This window comes from Xyrauchen texanus, chromosome 39 (assembly GCF_025860055.1).
Source record: "Xyrauchen texanus isolate HMW12.3.18 chromosome 39, RBS_HiC_50CHRs, whole genome shotgun sequence".
NCBI classification, from domain to species: domain Eukaryota; kingdom Metazoa; phylum Chordata; class Actinopteri; order Cypriniformes; family Catostomidae; genus Xyrauchen; species Xyrauchen texanus.
This window is the reverse complement of record NC_068314.1, coordinates 21,070,801-21,093,352: the sequence shown is the minus strand read 5'-3', so window position 1 is coordinate 21,093,352 and position 22,552 is coordinate 21,070,801. Positions and strand designations below refer to the sequence as shown.

Sequence of the window (22,552 nt, the reverse complement as noted above, 5' to 3'; positions counted from 1 at the left end):
AATATAACACAGAACACCCTAAAGTACATAACTGACATTAAATATAAGAAACTTAACTATTCCCATAAAATATAATGAAATGTAAATGGGTCATGCATGGAATTCTGGGAACACCTGATTATAGGTTTTTTTTTACCATAATTGTAACTATAATTTACTGAAAAAAATTGCATGTACTCTTTTATTAATATAATATCAAATTTTACAGTTAATTATATGGGAAAATCATACTTTTTACAGCTAAACAATTTAACTACCCAATAACCAATTACTCTCTTTTACTGTTAAAATTACGGATATTTTGAACAGTGCACAGTATAACTCCAGCCTAACTAACAATTTCTATGATCACCTTTCTGATCTAAACTAAAATTTACAGTAAAATATTTTACAGCGCACAATGCACACAAACACTGCACATAAAAAGTGCTATCAGGAGAACACATGTAACACTAAAATAATGCAATAGACATTTACTAAACTACATAAAATAACATAGAACACCCTAATGGATATTGCTGATATCAAAAAATAATGAAATGTGTTTTTTTTTTTTACTGAAACATTTTCACATTCTTTTTCCATTAAAAATATGTAAATGTTTTACAGTGACCCCAAAAGATATTTGAGCTGCTGAGAGAGTGACAGTAAATTTGGCACCTTACTCCATTTTACTGTCGTAATCCACTGCTCTCTATTTTTTTCCTCTTCTGGAAAGTCATTCAAACATAATAGGGGATTTTTTTCTTTTGGTCTTGGAGCAAATGGGTAAGTGAAAATAATAAAAAAAATCTCCCATTCACTGCTGTTGAAGTTTACCCTGCAAACGTTTACTTCCACGTTCCAAACCCCGGAGTGTGAAAAAGGTCTAAATTTAAATGAATCAGGCTAAATGGGAAAATGTATTATTTTGTAAATGCATAAACAGCAGAAGTGTTTATTTGGCCCATTAGAAGGCCCAAATGAAACCAGTTGACTTTTACATTTAAACATTGTAAAATGTGTTTAATGGAGCTAGGCGTACTATTCTCTCATTGGCAGCTGAAAGCATACCCAAATAAGCCAACATATTTAATAAATTAACATTTAGTGGTGGGGGATGTGGGGGACTTTTGTGAACAACAAATGTTGCAATCTGCAGTTCTGTGCATGCAGATTCTGTCTGGGCCTTAAGCATATTACCAAGTGACAGATGAACTTGAGCCAAAAAACATAATTGTTTGATTGGAAGCACAGCCTATAACGACAACTATATGGGAAGCATTTTCTCCTCCCTTGTAAAAGATAAGCCTGTCGTACACAGTCCTTCACACAATCACACGGTTAGTAGCATTTTATAGTATTGTTTTTTCCCTCCTTTCCATTACCCACCCTGTCATCACAGACCAGCAACCAATTTTGGGTCATGACACCAGTTAAGAACCACTGATCTAGATCAAATAAAAAGACAACAAATAAATCTTAGTATTCTGATTGCTGAAATACAAACACAATAAATAGAATCATATATATATAATATATATATATAACAATGGGAACCTATAGACAAACTATTTCTCTTATATCTAATATATCTCTTTTACTACCTGTGGCTTGATTTATTACAGGAAAACTTGGAAGACTCTTACATGGCTTTTAAAAATGTTTTCATTAAGGTTTATAAAGCTGTAAAGGAAACAAAAATTACAAAGAAAAAGATTAATATTAATATAACAGTCAAAAGTTGTTTAAACACATGGGGAACAAAGGTAGTTCAATTTCCCTGAAAGTTACTTTGGGGAATGTATTTGGAGTCATTTTCAAAACAATGTTTTCATGAACTCACTGCTGATATACTTCCTGCCATACAGCACAATTTAAACCTCTAAAGTCTAAAAGTATGGAGGCTAGTAACTTAAAAAAAAAAATAAAATAGATCAAATACAGCCTTAATGAGACTATCAACAAAGTGAATTGAGACTGAAAGGTGTCCTTAAAGAGAAAATCAAAATACTATAATGGCCTAATCAATTCAGCATTTGGGTAATGCATTTACAAATAAAAGCTCAGTGTATTTACACATTTCTATTTCATCTAAATAGCATTTGCCCTTATGAAAATTGTTATGTGTTTATTTTTACAGTTTTAACTGTGGTACTTTTACAACAAGACCAAAGCACATGGAATGTATCTTCTTCACTATGGTGGTTAAATGTAACATGATTTCTATCAAACAACTTATGGCATTTTTTTTTATTACAAACAGTAAACCTACTCTAAAAACACATGTAAAAGCAATAAATACAAAATGTAAACATTTAAAAGTTGTACGAAAATGTATTATATTCCCTTACTACCCTTATGTAGCCTATGACAAATAGAGCTGAAGTAGTGATATGATAATAAAGTATGTATTATGGATATATTTCTGCCTAAAGTACAGTTAATATTACTTTAATAAATTCAAGGGTGGTCATGCAGAATTATGAGCCAAATTAAAATGGTTTCCGCATCTCACACCTTGCTTCTCACAAAGCTGCAATGATCAGGTGCGCACGTTAAAGACAAAAACACACCTGCTCTGTCCATTGAGCCGTATCACCTACAGAGCAATACAGATGCAATAGTGGAAGTTGTCTATTTGACACTGTTAAACCAGACAGTTCAGATGTGTGGTCATGTCAGTTTCCTGTGTTCAGCGTGGAAATCAGGTGAAGATGGATGCTGAGCAGACAGACACTGAACTGGTGGTCAGAAAAATAACACAGAAACACAGATCACAGCTTGGCGATATATCTTTATTTCATCAATAATTAAAGTTAATATAATACGGGAGCGTGCCATGTAAATAAACTCGATGCAGTCAGAGCCCGCATCAACCAGTCGCGGAAGAGACCCAATCTGAATGAGTCGAAACCGGGAGAGATTTAAAGTTCCGCCGGCTGATGCGCACTCTAACACGAGACACTCGTCTCTCAATCTCACAATGTGTGTATGTATATATACACACAACAACAACAACAACAACAGTTTTAGTGGTTTGAGTGAACCACACTTTATATTCAGTTTCCTTTTCAAAAGAGTTTATACAAAGTACATGTTCATCCTGCTTAAATGTCCCTGTTTGTTTGGACAATCTTATTTTCGTGAAAATTTGTATGTTCTTATTTATTGATCTTTTTTATTTAGGTGTAATATTTAGAAAATAACAAGTGTGCAGTAATGCAAAGATATTATTTAATTTTGTAAAAATATTTTAATTTGAAAACACTGCATTTATAGTTGTTGTTGTTGATGCTAGTTTGTATGTTTGAGTTGAGAAATACACATTTCAGCATTATCAGTTATCTATTTGTGCATTTTCCTTGATAACCAAGCAAGTTGACTCATGTTACCATATCGCAATCGAGTATCGCAATATTAACCTCAATAATCGCATTATGACATTTTCTCCAAATCGTGCAGCCCTACTTTGTAGCATAATGATGATTACCAAAAAATTATTCTTTAAAGCAAAAATTGCTGTTAGACTGAGGCACTTACAATGGAAGTAAATGGGGAAAATGAAAGTGAATGTGGCCAATTTTTGGAGGGTTTAAACAGAAATGAGAAGCTTATAATTTTATAAAAGCAATTACATTAATTCTTCTGTTAAAACTCATGTAATATGAGTTATGTTGTTTAAATTATAATTTTTCAAGTGGTTTTAGGGTTGTTGACGTTACATTGTCAAGATAACGAAGTTGTAATATTGGCTATAACTTTACACAGAAAAGGTCTGTGATTTTATCAACATGCATATCATTCATGACTTGTGTCTATACTTTTGAAATGGTGAGTACTTTAAGGTTAAAAAATTGGCCACATTCACTTCCATTGTACAGTGGTGCCTCACAGTCAACTTTTTATAAAAGGAGGAATGAGCTGAAATGTATTCTTTTGGTAATCAATATTATGCCACAAATGCTGTCGCTTGAGCTTAACTTGTATTGAACCAGGAATATTCCTTTAAAAAGTTAGCCATTTCAAATTTCATTAAAAAATTTTTTCCCCCACAGTACACTATTGTGTCAGGTAACTCCAATCTCTGGCAGTTGGACTGAATTCTGAGGACTTATCAAAACTGAACTCAATGCAAATCTAGCCAACTTCAACACAAAGTTCTCAACAACATTTATCCAATCTGGCTGCATGATATTTTTTTAGATTCTTGCTTACTCATAATACATTTACATTCAGTTAACAGTATCTAAAAGAAAATCATTAAAAATAAAACATTTACATAAAAGATGGGTAACAAAAAATTACCGGAGTGGAAACAAGTTCTGGGTACATCTGGGTCTCATACCATCAAGTTCATAAGACACGCAGATGACGTTTATACAGTGGTTATCCATAAATAATGTGCGCCATTTCTGTTAAATGTAATTAAAAAAAAAATAATGTTTATCAAAATGTTCAATCTGTTAAAATACAACAGCAGTTATATCTAATGTAAAACAGAGTTTTGCCATAGAGAATATTAGTAATTTTACAGTAGACTTACCGAACCTGTTGTTTATAATGGTTGGCATGTTTAATGAAATTCTGAACACCTTCACCATTTGATAAAGATGAGACCTGCTAGAATACCGTAGCCCACAATAAGAAACAGCACCTTCAGTAGTCTATCATGTTTATCCTCCAGCTCTCGTGAAAGGATCTCAAAGAACGTTATGAAGAGGAATGTGCCGGCTGCCAGACCCTGGAGCACAACAGAGATAATACTTCCTGCCAAGTTCTGGGCCGTCTCAATACCCATGCCAATACCGATGCCCAGAGGGATCATTAGGCTTACTGTTATGCCCAGCTTACTGGCATCCCGTAGGGGCACTCCTGCCTTTGCTACACTAACCCCTAGTGCCACAGCAGCCAGCGTCTCATGGATGGCCACTCCAATGAAGAGGCTTCCGAGCTTAGCACCATCTTCCTGAAGGCCCAGAGCGAGACCCTCAAAAACAGAATGAGCGGAAAGCGCCAGCACCAGACTACCCAACCTCAATGGCCCAGCGCGTGTCAGTTCTGTAGGGCTTAAGTGCCCATGGTTATGTGAATGGTGCTGGTGGGCTCCAGCTGTACCACGAGGGGCAGCAATGAAAGGAGTATCGTACTCTGAGTCGCTCCCTGCCTCCGAGCCACCAGCGTTAAATGTCTCCAAGTCAATAAATGAGGGCTTCTCTTTGCGTAAAGTCAGTACGGCCTGTTCGACGAATACTGTTAGGAAAAACCCAAGCATCATCATTGTCTCTGCCAGTGGGTAGTCTGTGGAGACGTTTACCATTTTCAGGACTTCCTCAACCTGAAAGCAAATGAAGAATAAACTTGAGTCAGAGAAGGCCACATGCATAGAAAGTAATGTAACTCCTTAAGAGCCCAGGTAACTTCCTGAAAGTAATTAAAAAAAAAGGAGTGGTGGTGGCATAGTCGGCTAAAGAACTGCACTGCTAAGCAGAAGGTTGTTGGTTCGAGCACCACAGCCACCACCATTGTGTCCTTGAGCAAGGCACTTAACTCCAGGTTGCTCCAGGGGGATTGTCCCTGTAGTAACCGTGCGTTCACACCAGAAGCGGCGAGAGCGTCAAAATTCGCTCTTGCTGCCCTGCCTGCAACACTCAAGGACGCTAGTGGACGCTCTGACGTAGTTGAAATAGGTGGCAACGTTTGTTCTGAATGCTTTGTTTTGTGAAATATATTTAAAGGGGAAGCAATTTAAACATCCAGACATGTCGACCATTTACTTTTTGCCGACCTATCACAAGAATTCTTTAAAATGTGAAAATAAGAAATCGATCGATGGCATAGTTGTTTGTTATCAAAATAAAATACATTTGTAATAATAAAGGTGGTCTTGGTTGTTTTATATCCCTGTAAGCAAAAAGGGACAGATCATATATTAATGGGAAACCCGCCACAGCAATAATTCGTTTCTCCTCCATTTTATCTTCGGAACTAATGTTTGGTGTGAACCAAAGTTTACACTGTCGTGTTCTCTAGACTTCGCTAAAGCGCAGCACTTCTATACTCCGAACCGCGTCACAGCTCATTACCATAATGTTGACTGCACTTGAACTTTCATCTGACGCCCACCCAGCCAAAGACTCGACGCGCCGCTTCTCGTTGCCGAGAGACACTGGCTGTCATTGAAAATGAATGACTTCCGGTCGATTTGACGCTCTCGCCCCCTCTGGTGTGAACGCATGGTAAGGGCACTGTAAGTCGCTTTGGATAAAAGTGTCTGCCAAATGCATAAATGTAAAAGTAATTCTTGTTGTACAACTGATCTCCATTTTATATATATATACATATATATATATATATATATATATATATAAAATACAAATACCTTTCCTGCACAGTGGTAATCTAATTATGTAATATAAAGGATTCGGTATAAATAAACACAATTTTTAATACTGTTTGTAAGAACCAAATTCGAGATTCATAGCGTACCTTATCTCTAACCGCTGGTAGAAGGGCATTGAAGCAGGTAGCTAGGAATACACCTCCTCCAAAAGAATTGCTGAGTGCAACCACTTTTCTGTACCTTGTGACTTTATCAAACGCTGTCTGCATCATCCGTACAGGAATAAGGATCCCCCCCAACATGAGGGCAAAGACCCCCAGCAGGCAGAAGATTTTGGCTACAGCTAGCCCCATGCTGAGAAGATGGGCTGTGATCCCAGATCAGTTCAGCACACCATGTACAGCACACCTGTATATCTGAAATAATCAGTGAAGCATGGCTTGAATCCAGACCTCCTTCCTTTTTACTGAAGCACAGGCAGTCTGAGATAACGTTATGTACAGCATCCCTAGAACAGCCTGTAAGAATTTTACAAATATAAGTCCATTCATGGTTTAAACCTACAGTGCCACATTGCAATAATTTATATCTAGGAAGTTATGTTTATGCTAGGTAACCAAAAAGGGCATTGAACATTAGGAAATACAAGAAAACTTCCAAAGAGCAAGAAAACAAACACTAACATGGCAACTGTTGTCATGCATGTAAATTAATTTGCTAACCATTTAACTTCTATGGCGTTATATTGCTCATATTTTGTTTATCTAAACAAATGGTGTCACTGGATTGATCCGCATTGACATTAGCATGCTAACTCTGATAAGCAGTAGATAAAACCCCTTGTATGGTGCATTGATAAAAAAACAACACCATATTTATCAACCACAAAACGTCAAATTTAACAAAAATACGTTAAGACTGAAATATGACTACTGGCGTCGTTTGCTAAAAAACATATTTCTTGGCTCAAATGCCAAGCTATCAAACACTTCACTCGCATTATACACGCGTTCACAAATGACTCAAAAGCGCGTTTTGGAAGCTTAAACAAATACCGAAATGTAAGCGTATAGTAATTTGGACAGGTTTTGCATGAAAAGAAGTGTTTTACCGAGATTTTATGTCGAGACTTCCTTCAGCTGAAGGTTGAAGCACCCAGTGTTGACAAATCGCTAAAGGCTCGCTTATATGTCACTAAAAGTAGCCAAAATCACGTGATGACGTCATTTATTACGTAAGTCGTCAAATGTACATATGTAAATGAATTGGCGTGAGGCGCTATGGCAATTCTTTAAAACGTGTAGAACGTCTCGGTTACGTACATAACCTCGATTCCCTGAGACAAAGGGAACGAGACATTGCGTTTATTAACGCATATGGGGAGTGCCTTCATACAAGACCTATTTGGAACCTCTCTACAATAATGCTAATATTCTAATATTGGCTATGGTGTTTGAGCCCCCCTCCCTGTTTTGGAGCGAAACTGACCACTATAAAAACAGGTGCATATAGACACAATTTCCTCAGAATTTCTGACTGAGAACAAGGAGTGCATCGCTCATGCCTCAAGAACTCTGAGTCTTGTAGTACAGCTAGCATTCGCAATGTCTCGTTCTCTTCGAAGGTTATGTATGTACCCGAGACGTTCCCTTATGACTCAGTCCACCTGACATTGCTTTATTAACTCATATGGAGAACAGAATCCCATCACGCTGCACTACACGACTTAAAGGGAGGGTATAAGTATCTATTTGTCCAATTAATAGCAAGTGCTCTAAACAGAGAGGACTTGTGAAGAAAGAGACGTTACGTCTAGGTTGTAAAACCTTGCAAATATGTTTTGAGAGGATCATCCTGCTGCAAAACATATGTCTTGTAAGGACACACCATTCATCCATGCCCATGAGGAGGCCATGCATCTAGTTGAGTGTGCTTTAACACCAATTGGGCAAGTCTGACCCTGCAACTCATAAGCCAGGTAATTGCATTGGCAATCCAGTGAGAAAGTCTTTGCTTGGAGATGGACATTTCTTTTGTGCATCCTCCATAGCATACAAAGAGCTGATCAGACAGTCTAAACTGGTGTCTACACTCATCATATGTGTGTAGCGCCCGCACAGGGCATAACAAATGCAATGATTGTTCCTAATCAAGCATTCTTTGGAGCACCAGAGGGAATCACGGGCTCCGTTTTCCAATTCAAAGCGTTGTGCCCGTCAGCAGCGCTGCCGCTGCATGGGAGAGTTCCTTCCGTCGGCGTGAGGTGGTCGCTGGTACGGTTGCTTCCATCTGGACCACAACTTGCGTGGCCTCACCGATGGCTCGGCGGGGGCAGGTGCTGGCAAAGAGTTAGCTGGCATGGGTCTTTTAGCCGGGCGCTGGCATGAGACAGAGCAGGGGCGATCCGTCTGCACTATGCTCCGTGTCTTATAGCTTGTGACTGCTGCTGAGTTTCGACGTAACGCTCAGCAAACTTACTCACTGCGCCGCAAAGAGGCCGGCTGGAGACACTGGAGCATTCAACAGAGATGTTTTCTCTCTGTCACTCATCTCCATGAGGGTCAGCCATATATGGCGCTCCAGAATAACCAGGTTGCCCATGGAGTTGCCGATGGCATGTGCCGTGACTTTCGTGGCACGTAGCGCTAGGTCTGTAGTGTTTCCGTAGCTTTTTGAAAGTGTCTGGATCTAAGTCTTGCTTGCCATTTGTAACCAAAGTGCTGTACAATTTTTACAAACATTAATAACAGAATTAAATAGAACTTAAAAATGTTAAAAAGAACAAATTAATAAAACGTTATACAATCTACACAAAAAACTGTTATAATTCTCAACTAACATTACAGGCTAATAGAGAAAAAATTTGTCTTCAGTCTAGATTTAAATATAGGCTAGGCAATGAGGAAGAAGACCCAACGACAAATGGGAGTGCATTCCACAACCTGGGGGCCGCAACCACAAATGCCCGATCACCTTTGGTTTTCAAACAGGATCGAGGAACAGAGAGGAGTAACTGATTTGATGATCGAAGAGACCTAGGTGTCGAATGTAGATGAAGTGGCATTGCCATTGCGCGGAGTGCTGATCCAGCTTGTCCTGCCACCGAGTAGGCTTTTCCCACCAGTATGGACATCCGTCTACACAGCTTAGAAGGATGTACAGGGCTAATTTCCACGCTCTGTTACTCGTAAGACAGAGATGTGGCGCTACCGACTCCTCCACAGGGGGTAGCTGGGCATAGCCATTCTTTTCCCCGTAGTCCATGTTCGTGAGAACAGCATCACTGCGCATGTGCACTGAGAAGGGCACGTGACAGGTCTTAGATAGTTCGCTATGCGCTTCGGGGGAAAATGGGGCAGATCTGCGGGTAATGGCCGTTTGACGGCGTACGGACAGCAAGACCCACTCATCAAGGCGAGACTGCCCAGGTTCCTTTGGGGGAGACCACTCGAGGTTGAGTTCTTCGACCGCCCTTGCAAGGACGCAAAGCATTTCCCTGTCAGTGGCACATACATGGTCCTCCCCCTCTCCTCGCTATTGCCGTTATTGTAGAGAGGTTTCAAATGCGTATGAAGGCATTCCCCGTATGCGTTAATAAACGCAATGTCAAGTGGACTGAGTCATAAGGGAACCATTTTTTTTTTTATTGAACTAATGATTTAACAATTTATATTTTCCTACTAATCCTTTAGCTATCACTGATTGAACTTGTCAAAGCACTCAGACAGTGGTGGAATTCTATGTATTTTATTTTTTAATTAAACTGCATTATTGAACAATGTCAGAGTCCAAAAATTACCCTAGCAATAACAATCATGAGTAGGCAACGTTGTAGTGTAGTGTTTTTTAATATTACGAGGATCTATATGCCTTTTACAGTGCCTCACGTGGAGCTGTTTTGGAGATATATCTTTTTTTATTATATATATATATATATAATATCTGTTGTGTGATGCTGAATCATCAGTGTGTATTACTAGTAACAGTGTTACTGTATCACAATTACTTTTTGACAGTGACACCTTATCTGTTCATATCACTTTATTAAAGATCAGGGGTTCATATCCATTCTCTCTCCCGCCCAGCTAGATCATTTCTCAAAGCTCTTCTTTACCTGTAGGCTGACTTTTCTTTTCTAAACTGCACATGAATTTATGGAATGATATTCCGGACATTATTCAAAAGGAATTGCAAATTGTATTTGCATTTGCGTTTTCAATTTGTGGACGCATAAAATGTGACATAATCCAAACGCAATTGCAAATTGCGCATTACGGTTTGCATTTTCGTTTAAGCGAACGCACAGTGACTGCCAAATTTCACATGGAAAAGCAAAGTCCGTTTGCAACTGTGTTTCCCATATCTTACGAGTTTTGGTCCTGTCATATTTAAATAGCAATTTCAATTACCACGTCTGCTTTTTCACTTTCTCAGCGTCGCGTATGTAGCCAGCCAAAACTCAAATGGAATACTAATTCCCTTTGTATTTCCATTTCCGATGCCTTACACAGAAACCTGTCAATCAGGGTCAAGGGTGGGATTATGCTATGGGGCGTGTTTGTCTTGGGAAGTGACATCACTCACAGTCTATCAGGATCAATAATTAGCACTGCACTTTATTCATCTATAATCTCACACTGGCTGTCAACATATTCTCCTCAATATACTACTTCATATATATATATATATATATATATATATATATATATATATATATATATATATATATATATTTTTTTTTTTCATATACTCCTACTTATTGTATTGTATATTGTGTGTATTGTTTACTGTACATTGTATATAATTATTGTGTTGTGTAAGTATGTGCACATTTGATTTGTAAATTGTTTTGTGTAAGTATGTTGTTTACTGTAATTGGTATATGTCTCGTCACTGTCATGACTGCTATGTTGCTCAGAACTGCACACAAGAATTTCACCTGTTGCACTTGCGTACATGGTAGTGTGACAATAAAGTGATTTGATTTGATTTGATAAACCGGCATCTGTTCAGGGCATCACCTCTTGACCGTCGACTGTGAGTGACGTCACTTCTCAAGACAAACACGCCCCATAGCATAATCCCACCCTTGACCCTGATTGACAGGTTTCTGTGTAAGGCATCGGAAATGGAAATACTAAGGGAATTAGTATTCCATTTGAGTATTAGAAAATCAGTTATTTTGAATTCTTATAATAAAGGTGGCTTAAATTTCATTGATTTTGATTCTCTTAACAATACCTTAAAAATTAATTGGCTTAAACGTTTCCTTCACAGTCAATCTTCTATTTGGAGTATAATCCCAAGATATATTTTTTCTCAATTAGGAGGTATACATTTTCTTTTAATGTGCAATTATTCAATTAGTAAACTTCCTGTCAAACTTTCCAATTATCATCAGCAGATGCTTATGGCTTGGAAACTTATTTACAAGCATAATTTCTCACCACACAATTTTTTAATTTGGAACATGTAGTATCTTCAGAAATGTAGGATACCACAGAACAACTGTAATATTCTTCATAAGAGGAAATCTTTATTTCTTGAAAACTGGTTCAATAATGGGGTGATATTAGTAAACCAGCTATTTGATAGTGAAGGTAATTTATTTAATTATTCGATTTTGTTTCAGGATACCAATTCCCAGTATCTAGTAAAGAATTTAATATAGTTTTCAAGGCCATCTCTTTGGAAATCTGTATGCTGTTTAGAAACAATAATAGTGCAACAGTGACTTCTGTTTCTCCCCTAGCCCTGAATCTACTGTGGTTGGTTCTATTTGTTTTTCAATACATAAATCCAATTATAAAATTAAGTCATTATTTTTGGACCCTGTTACTTCAATTCCTTCCTCCATTTCTTATTGGAATAACCTTTTTGATGATATTAAATGGTCATATGTTTGGTTACTTCCTCAGAAATTCTTTCTAACTAATAAAGTTAAAGAAATATCCTATAAAATTATTCATAGATTTTATCCAGTTAAATACTTTTTTAAGAAATTTAGAAATGATATTGATACTTCCTGCTCTTTTTGTGAAGCCTCCTCTGAAACGGTTGATCATTTGTTTTGGGAATGTCTTTTTCCTCGGTCTTTCTGGAACTATATTGATGCTCTGATTGTCCAAAAGGTTTTATGTAACTTTTCTTTATCATATAGACACATTCTTTTTGGATTTTATGTTAAAGATAAGAATCTAATTAATGCATGTTTTTGTATAAACCTTCTTTTATATATTGGAAAGTTTCATATCCATAAATGTAAATATATAAAAAGTAAACCCCACTTTAGCTTTTTCAAAGAAGACTTGAAGATGTATTTAAATACAATTTCAACTTCTGTTAACAAGAAAGCAATGAAAACATCCAGAATTAGTGCCATGTTTAATATTCTCTCTTATGTTTTTTTCTTTTTCTTTCTTCTCTTACTCTCTTTTCTTTTTAGACTGTTGTTGAATATATTTAAATTTCTTTCACATTTCCTCTCTTAATGTATTCTGAACCATAATTTCTCTTTTGTTTTGAAAGATTGTTTATATTTCTTGTATGTATCGTCTTGTTCTGTTTGTTAATATTGCAAAAAAAAAAAAAAAAGTAGTATTCCATTTGAGTTTTGGCTGGCTACATACGCGACGCTAAGAAAGTGAAAAAGCAGACGTGGTAATTGAAATTGCTATTTAAATATGACAGGGCCAAAACTCGTAAGATATGGGAAACACAGTTGCAAACGGACTTTGCTTTTCCATGTGAAATCTGGCAGTCACTGTGCGTTCGCTTAAACGAAAATGCAAACCGTAATGCGCGATTTGAAATTGCGTTTGGATTATGTCACATTTTATGCGTCCACAAATTGAAAACGCAAATACAATTTGCAATTCCTTTTGAATAATGTCCGGAATATCATTCCATATGAATTGAGGTTGAGAGTGTCGCAACAAATACCAACAGCACGTCAGCTCGATTTATAGAACATCTTTATGCATATATCCAACTACGAGAAAACACGAGACACGAGAAAAATTAGACCTCATTCACGATAGAGCTGATGTTTTTTATATCACCAAATGTCGGGAAATGTCGCTAAAGCGGAGTAAAAAAAGTTTCTAAAATTGTCGCTAGATGGCTCTTTTATAATAGTGTGAGCGGCAGGGGCGTCGGACTGGGGGGGTAAAGGGTACCGAGTACCCAGGGCCCGAGGCAGGGGGGGCCCCTTAGAAGTCAGTTTTCTATACATACATATTTGGTACGGGGGCCCAGCAAGATGGTTTGTACCCAGGGCCCAAAATTTGGTGCTACGCCCCTGGTGAGCGGCCTAACTAGACAGTGCCGTCTGCACTATTTTTAAACGTTGTTATACGTAAATATCAATAATTGGAATTTACAGTGTGGCGCGAATGTGAGTGTTAAGTTTTCAAGACGACTTTCTCGACATCCCAGTGTTGTTCCCTTCCGTCAAGCCGATGCCAACAATGCTGACTCGGTAGAGAGTTTGGGACAACTCTTGTGTCCGATGGTCTGTCAGAATACAATCCCTCTGATATACCTCGACAAACATAACAACACAGTCCTCCAAACCAACACTATATAATGGAAAAACATTCTCTTCATTTAATCCAATTCATCACAACATAATACGAATCAGTTATGAACAAGTTATACGTGACAATTTTAACACATTTGATTGGTTTTACAGCTGAAAGCATGACAGGGGAGCAGTTCTAAAACTTGAGATGCAAAGAAAATAATAACATAAATCCTATTTGAAATCTGATATTAAATGTTCATGTTGAGATTGCACGTTCATTTGTCAACCCCAATCAGTTCTGACAAAAAGTTGTTGGACAGGTGAATCACTGAGGTGTTAACACAGCAAATCTGCATTATGTCCATGTGGCAGTGATTTGTTTACAATCCCAATCCAGTAAAGTGGATTATTACAAGGGAATATAATGTTAATCCAGTTTGATGTTTTAGTACATTTTAACAGTTTTTTTGAGTCCAGTGCCCATTTATGTTGTGTACATTTGAACTGACAACCTTTCCCAACAGGTAGAACAATGTGGGGCAGTGGGCACACATACAGTTTTTATTGTGATGAAAAAACCTGGTCTCATCCCTGGAATTGTAGGAACGAGATGTATCTTAAATTAAAACATAGCCCATCTTCCATAGGTCCACAAGGTAATGGTTAAATTCTACAGCAAAAGAGAGAAGGAAGACGAAATACAAGTTCAAAACATAGTATGCATTTGTAATTGGGTAAACTAACAGTCCCTGCCAACCTAAACCACTTATTTTAAGTGCATTTCAAAAGTAAAAACAATACTTCTCCTTAAATTAAATCTTTTAGATATGTACCAGATATTCAAATTCAGACAAATAATTTCCTCAGGGTTCCTCGTTGCCAGCACTACTTGGAGGTCGACTGCGCATTTGACTCCTTAGCTGCTCAATAAGCTCTGGGTTCTGCTGCTGCATTTGCTGTGCAAACTGTTGACCACTGTCACAGAAAATCACAAGATAAACACTGATAATCCCCCTCTCGCAAATATACTTGAAAGTCTGAGTTAGCGACTAGTTAGAGGATAGTTGTGTTGAAAGTGTGTGAACTTACGCCTGTATGAGGCCAGAAAGGTCATTGGCACCTCCACCCGCTCCAGCTGGTGCTCCTGGGGAGGTGGCAGCCCCCATAGGACTATATGCTCCAGACATCATACCTGACATCCTACAGGGACACAGACACATTTAATCAATGTCTGCTGCTGCTAAGTATAACCTGCTTTAACCTTTCATTTCAAAACTGTTTGGTCATTTGTGACCAAAATAATATTCAGATGTAATAAAAATTGTTTTGTTTATCTGAGCCATACAAGATTAGAGACTTTTCCTCCACTTGCCATTTGGACACACAAAAAAATCTGGACTTGATTCAAAAGTCTAAATGCTCATTTAAAAAAATTTAAATAAAAATATAAAAAATAACAAAAACACCCCTTTGCTGTTCAGTGGTCAAAACTGACCGTCCATGTGAAATTAATAGGAAGGACTAAAAAAAAACTGAGCTTTATTATTATTATTATTATAAAACATGCAGAGTGCAAAACATACACACACAAATTACACTGTAACAGAGAGCATTTTTATTTGTTTTGTAAAATAAAATCTATAAATCAGCCAAAATGCAGAACACACAAATGAGGGGGTAAGACCATGACACACCCACAATGCAGCACACACACAAAAAGAAATAAATGGGTGAGACTAACACAGACATAAGGTAGAACATATCACACACAAACACACGCACGCACGCACACACACACACACACACACACACACACACACACACGCAAAACAGAACAAAGTCTGAGTCTCCTGTTTTATACACTAATTTAATTTTCAGTCTATTGATGTTCATTTCGGGTGATTACTGTTCATTTTCTTGACATAATTATTTATTTACTTTAAGCTATTACATTTTTATGTTTAAAAATTAAATGATTGGTAATAAATTGTTACGTCTTCTCTTTGTAACACCAGGTCAGGTTTCACTGTAAGCATAATGTGACATAATTAAAAACTAAAACTTTAAATCTAACTAAACTGCTAAACTTCAAATAATAGTTAGATAATGTATAAATATATATCTAAGTGCATAACATGTGATAACATTTAGAACTACTACACAGCCATCTACTGGCTATTTTGAGAAGGGTATAGCTGCAAGCATTGTTCCAAAAAGGGGTGGTTGCTCCAAATCACCATTGAAGATATAGGGAGCCCCTTACCTAACATTAACCATGAGTGAAAGTGAAACCCCCGTTTGGAGCTTGCGCAACCCCCTTTTGGAGTAACACACCCATTTGGAGGTCTCCGGCCTGCAGCTATACCTACTTGGCTTTTTTGTCATAACAATTTTCACATCATGTTATTTTTCTTTTTTCACCAAATGGCACCAATCTGCCCCCAATACATGACACATCTTTATGTTTCAATTTATAGTAGGTTCTTACTGTTTTGAAGAGGTCAACTGATATACCAGTTTTGCCAATTAATTGGCACCGATAACAGATTTCTAAAGCTATTGGCAAAAATCTATACCCCATTGCGTCCGGTGATGGAGCGGCCTCTAGTATCACTTAACTGATGCTTTGTGGTGTTGTTTTGACATGTGAGACTACAATCTGCATGGAGCGGAACACAACAGAAGCGGATGTAAAACATCAACAATGAAAAGGTATGTACACTACAGTACACTTTGTCATATCATTATAAAAATAATACATTTGTTGACTAGATGCTGCATTAGTAGAAAACAGCATTTGTTTGTCAACAAGGCTGAGAGGACACTAACATTAAAGCTAACCTCAAGCTGTTCGAACAATGTGACAAAAATACATGCAAGTCCTACTCAAATGTTTAAATGTCATGATTGTTATTAGCATTAGTTTATATCCAGCTGGTCATGTTTATGCATTCATTAGCCACCTAAGTTGCATATTTAATGCTAGTGAAGTGAGAAAGCAAATTAATACCTTCATGCAGCCGAGAGACACGTATAAACAATTCAGAAACGCATCTGATTTCAATACAAAAAAAGGTATCCTCACTTTAATACGATGACTTCCGATCTATCACATTCTTGCACTAAAAAAGGCTAGACACAACGCAACAAATACAGTTTAACAGAAAGCAGGTGTTTCAATATGCTTTTAAAGTTCTTTTTAATTACACACATCATCTAAAAAACAGCGCTCCTGCATGAGACGCTGAATAAACAAAAGAAAACAAACACATTCGTCTAGCACGTGTTTACACAGAAAAACATATGCATGGTGTGAACAGCCCCTAATAGCATGAGCCGCTTCACCACAGAGTTCTGATAAATACCACTGCTATCTGTGAATATTGTTACTCTACATACAACTTTATTATTTTATGTATTTTGCTGTTATTATGAAGCTTGAGTCTGGAGTAGTAGGAATCAGTGCAAGTGCAACACCATGTGGACTGTTTATTGAAGCGTTTCCCCCCCATTTTACTTTTGACTAAACATTTGAGAAAATGGACCAACTAAATCTTATTTATTTATTTTATGCACATTAGTTGAAAATGAAATGCAAATTTTTAACATAGGATAGGAATGTTCTATGCAATGATATAATGGTGCTGAATGGTTTATGTATTTATTTCGCCCTCTCGTGGACTAAGGAAACAATGTCAATTTAAAATTAGCTGACTTCAAAATTCTAATATATTTGATTTTACATATTTTTATAGTACATTTTTTATGGTTCAGTCAGTACTATTTTGTAATAAAGTTCAGCACTATTTTACTTTGAGTGTTATCGTCATTCAGAACCTGAAACTATCTGTTGATTAATCCGTTATCGGTAGGTACTGCCCAACTTAGTTATTGGTATCAGAAAAAATACACTATCGGCCACCCTCTAATTTTGAAGTTACATACATTTGCATATGTAAATAAATGGAGAAATGTATATGTAAATTAGATACAACAAAAAATCCCCAAAAGTGCATCACTTTATTGTTTTTACTTCAGGGAAGAAAAAATTAAGTTGCACCAGTACTGTGTCCGGTCAAAAATGACCACTAACAGCAAAGTAAGCAGCCCAACATGATCAGAATAGGAGGGTTAAACAGCTACATGTCTACAGAGATTACGCAGTGATCCATTAAAAGGGTTTTATGGCAAAAATAAATATATTAAAACTGTGCTTTATTAAAGTAAATTGAGCAATTACACCTCAAAACATACATAACAAACAAATAGGTTTATTATATGTATAGGTGTGCAAAAAATGATGTGTTTAAACCACGTCTACTCACAGTTGCTGCACTTGTGGGTTGTTCATTAAATTAGATGCCTAAAGAGAGTGACAGTGAGTTGGCACTGTTGATATACGTTATGACTGAATGTATGAAGAGGATCTTTGGTTTATTTCTTGCTCTCTCACTCACCATATTCATGAAACCAGGATTACTCAGCAAACCGGCCAAGTCAACTCCACCCATACCTCCTGCCTTAAAAGATAAACAGAAGAGCCTCAACACTAGAACTTTTTATTTTTATTTTCATAATGACAATAAAAAATACAAAAACTGACTGTTATCAGGGGGGTGCTGTGCACTCACTGGGCTGGACTGCGTTTCCTTCATCTTCAGTTCTGCTATTTGCAAGTTGGTTTTGTAAGTGTCGTTGTCGGGGTCCAACTCCAATGCTTTGTTGTAGTAGCTCACAGCCTCAGTGTATTTGTTCAAACTTGAAAGAGCAAGCCTTGTTTGAAAAAATTGTAAAAAGTCAAGGTGAAGTCAGCACCACTTTTAAATGACAGGAAGATCATCAATGAGGTGGAAAGGTCTCTGAATTTCCACTGACATGCCCTTGACTTAAAAGTTAATTTAGTGAGAGTTGAGTCAACTGGCTTTAAAGAAATATTCCAGGTTCAATACAAGTTAAGCTCAATCAACAGCATTTTTGCCATAATGTTGATAACCACAAAAAAATAATTTTGACTTGTCCCTCCTTTTCTTTAAAAAAAAAGAAATAATCGAGGTTTGTTAGTTTGGTGTTTATTGCTAAATCAGCTACAATGGCCATTTTATGGCAAATACAGATGGCAATCAAACAATTATTACAACACACCTCGCAAAAACAATACATAGAAAAAGGAAGATTACAGTACAGTAAATCAATTCTATAAAAGGTCCTTTAGTTCAAAATCGAGGTTACAGTGAAACACGAAATGGTAGTGAAAGCAGAAATGTTAATCATTTTATAAAAGCATTTGCATTAATTCTTCTGTTAAAACTCATGTATTATTTGAGCTGTAAAGTTGTTTCAATTGCCATTTACGGTCGTTTTAGAGTTTTCTGACATTAAATCGTCATGGCAACATAGCTGTAAAATTGGCTATAACGTTAGCAGAAATGTAAGCAAGCAATTTTATTGCACTAATCAATCATACTAAATCATGTTTACATACATATTGTTTGTCTTTTGAAAAAGTATTTCAACATTCAAAAATTGTTGCCTCACTTTTTTTTTTAAGCGACAAGTCAAAAAAATGTTTGTGGTAATCAATATAATGCTGCAAATGCTGTCGATTGAGCTTAACTTATATTGAACCCCAAAATATTCCTTTAAACAATTTTGTAAAAACTACAGTGACATTGTAACAGATAAATCCTTTATTATGTATTTTAATAGATTTACCAGGGTAAAAATATAGCATGAGATTCACCTGAATAACATTATGCTTAACTTGCACTCAGGACACATTATTATCATGGTTGGTGTTAAATTTACCCCATCCGTCCATATGCTTTACTGTAGTTTGGATCAATTCCAATGGCACATTCACAGTCTTGAACAGCTCCAGCATAGTTACCAAGTTTGCTGTAAGCTGCAGCTCTAAGAGCAATAAAGCAATATGATTTTTAACCATGAAATAAAACAGAGCCTTCAGCCATTAATGATTCTGATAACAACTCTAAAAGAATAGTGCTTTCCATACTTGGCTGGGTTTAAGATGTTTTCAAGTCAGTGAGATCGTGTAATTACCTGTTGCAATAGTAGACTGCATTTTGAGGATTAAGTTGGATTGCTTTAGAGTAGAACTCCACAGCTGCACTAAAGTTCTCTACCTTCATATGATCATTGCCTGTGGAAACACATATGCACATCTATGATCAAGAGGATCATGTGAACACTGAATGTCAAATGTGCTGAGGTGCCATAGTCATACCATCGGTTTTAAGACGTTCTGCCTCCGCCAGCTGCTCCTCTGTCGGTGAACCACTACATGATTTGGTCTTATCTTGTGCTGCACCTTCCTGTTTCACATAACAATGCCATAATTAACACTTACTCAAAACTGTGAAACATTTTTTAAAGACAACATTAAATACAGGTTGACGAAAGAAATGAGGACAAACATGGTTTGTGCAACCATAATGTGTTTTATCCTGTGTATAACTGGTTGCAGAGAGCATGAAAACATAGAAATTCAAGACACATTTAGAAACCAAACATTAAAAACAAAGCAAAACTGTGAAGTAAATGTTCCTAATCAGCTTATGTCATGTTAATCGTTTTTTATACTGTTGCCTTAGCAGTTCTTGGTAATATTAATTGATTTTAAAGATTTTTTTATTTTTATTTTTTTTACTTATATATGACACACAATCTTAGTACTGTGTTGTGTCACCAACACAGTCCTGGGGCCAGTTGCACCAACTACTAACCAAGTTAAAACTTAGCCTAGTTGTGCAGACAAGGTTTGAACATCAACTGTAACAAGATCAAATTGAAGTTCATGGCTTTTTAACACTTCTGTGTATAAATTTGAAGGCTGCTAATTGGATCAATCTTATCATGATGATCTCATCAATGATGCAACTTGTTGCGATCGGCAGACAGCAGGGGTGAGAGAAGAGCGTCTCCATGTTAGAGTGTGCATCAGACAGCAGAGCTTTAAATCTCTCCCAGTCTCGACTCCCACTAAGATCGGGTCACTCAGTGCCTCAGACCGCACAGGGAATGACAGTTTTGGAGTTTGTGCTTATTTACATGTCATGCTCCCGTATTATATGAACTTCAAGTAAGGATGAAATAAAGATAAATCGCCAAGCTGTAACCTGTGTTTCTATCAGACACTCGAGCTGCAGCGCTCCTCTCGTCTCGTGTTTTATATGATCTCATGTTACGTTAAATGACATCAAGCAACTTTTTTTATTATTATTGCTGAGATTTGCAGTTACATATGACAATCCACGAGAGTAATGCTTGTTAGAGTTTTCCATGAAGACACCCACCAGATTTTTGTAGACAGCCGGAGGCAGAACGAAATTTGATGGAGGCGGCTGCCTAGTAATTCTCTATGCAGGTAAAAACCCTGTCTTATGACCTACTAGTTAAGTCTTGCCTTAAGAACAGGTGGTGCAACCAAATTAAGCACTGACTTAGTTACAAACTAACTAGTAGTTACTAAACCCTTAGTGTGAACTTTACGTCCCAACTTCCGTGAGAACTTATGCACAGCTGGTGCAACCATACCCTGAAGAGAAACAAACAAACACTTGAACCACTGATTTAGGGGTCCAATCTGGACAAAAAGACACCTGAAAAAAAAGAAACTGTATTTACCAGCTTTGTTGCAGATGCAAATATTTCTGGCAGAGTTTGACTGACTGCTAAGCTCTTGTTACCCATAGACACGCCAAATGCTGTCTCCAGACACTGGATGGCAACTAGAAAAGGGTTAGGTTATGACCTGTTATTAACTACAAATCAATAATGCAATAGTGCCAAACAATGATTCTAGCACAACGGAATTACCTTCTAAACTTTCTTGAGCGTCTGTTGACAGACCCCCAGAGGAGAGCTGGTCATGGAGAAACTGGACGATGGAGAACGCAAGACGCTTTGTGTCTGCCATTTTGACTTGAGGCTTAAACCTCACCAAATTAATATGTCAAGGAAACCTAAGAGACAGACATGTTATTATTATCCAATCCAGCATTATTATAGCTATTAGCATAACAATAGTTTGCAAATCAAAAAATGGAAACCTCACTTTGACACGTTAGAGCATTAGATTCCTTAAGCTATTTTTTTTATACTGTACAAAACACATTTCCCATATGTTTTCTGCAAAACGTTCTCTATTTATTTACCAACTATTGACACAGAAGAGCTTTAAGAGCTGCATTGTTAGACACTTAAACATATATTTTTAATACAGCAATGTAAGCAGTGTTGTGGGTTAGTCAGAAAATCGTGTGAAAGAAATGTGCTTACAGTTGTATATGTTAAAAGAGTCAAAAGAAAGTTACTCAAGAGTGACGGAATATTCTAGCACGAACTAGCTGTTAGCTCATGCTAACAGTCTCCATTGGTTTACAGTGTGCTAATTCAGTTAGCACTAGGTTCAGTTCGCTCATCTGATTTAACATCAAAACAACAAAAACGACTGAAAGCGTATTCAGTAATGTTATTTGGATTTCCCTTCACACTCACCAGTTGTCTTCCTCAGTGATCTCCAGCCAGCATAGTGTGGCGACTCGTGCGCGTTCACGCGCGTGACGTAAAGGGCTTGACGTCACGAGTTGAGTAAACTCGGTCAAAATGACATTGGGCACTTTTTTTTGAATCTTCAATAAAAAAAAAAAAAAAAATATATATATATATATATATATATATATATA

At 37.0% G+C, this 22,552-nt stretch overlaps 2 protein-coding genes across 4 annotated transcripts; both read right to left on the bottom strand.

The window, feature by feature from the left end:
• Nucleotides 1–2,767: 2,767 nt before the first annotated feature.
• LOC127632721 (zinc transporter ZIP3-like) lies at nt 2,768–7,621 on the bottom strand. 3 transcript variants are annotated; one of them, XR_007969131.1, is made up of 4 exons: nt 7,434–7,621; nt 6,469–6,738; nt 4,526–5,317; nt 2,768–4,394 (listed from the first exon to the last, which is right to left on the bottom strand). XR_007969131.1 is itself a non-coding variant. In XM_052111458.1 (3 exons), the coding sequence occupies exons 2-3, from the start codon at nt 6,673–6,675 to the stop codon at nt 4,577–4,579; spliced, it is 948 nt and encodes a 315-aa protein (XP_051967418.1). In that variant the 5' UTR covers nt 6,676–6,840; nt 7,434–7,620; the 3' UTR covers nt 2,768–4,576. The 3 variants fall into 3 exon arrangements, 2 of the variants coding, with proteins under 2 accessions (XP_051967418.1, XP_051967417.1); XM_052111458.1 differs by having other exon boundaries at nt 2,768–5,317; nt 6,469–6,840; nt 7,434–7,620; XM_052111457.1 differs by having other exon boundaries at nt 2,768–5,317; nt 7,434–7,620.
• Nucleotides 7,622–13,907: 6,286 nt separating this feature from the next.
• On the bottom strand, nt 13,908–22,443 carry LOC127633042 (small glutamine-rich tetratricopeptide repeat-containing protein alpha-like). The gene is made up of 12 exons (XM_052111906.1): nt 22,365–22,443; nt 21,684–21,829; nt 21,492–21,595; nt 20,092–20,179; nt 19,908–20,007; nt 19,653–19,757; nt 18,479–18,620; nt 18,305–18,367; nt 18,173–18,210; nt 14,937–15,047; nt 14,681–14,822; nt 13,908–14,517 (listed from the first exon to the last, which is right to left on the bottom strand). The coding sequence occupies exons 2-11, from the start codon at nt 21,781–21,783 to the stop codon at nt 14,711–14,713; spliced, it is 963 nt and encodes a 320-aa protein (XP_051967866.1). The 5' UTR covers nt 21,784–21,829; nt 22,365–22,443; the 3' UTR covers nt 13,908–14,517; nt 14,681–14,710.
• Nucleotides 22,444–22,552: the final 109 nt, after the last annotated feature.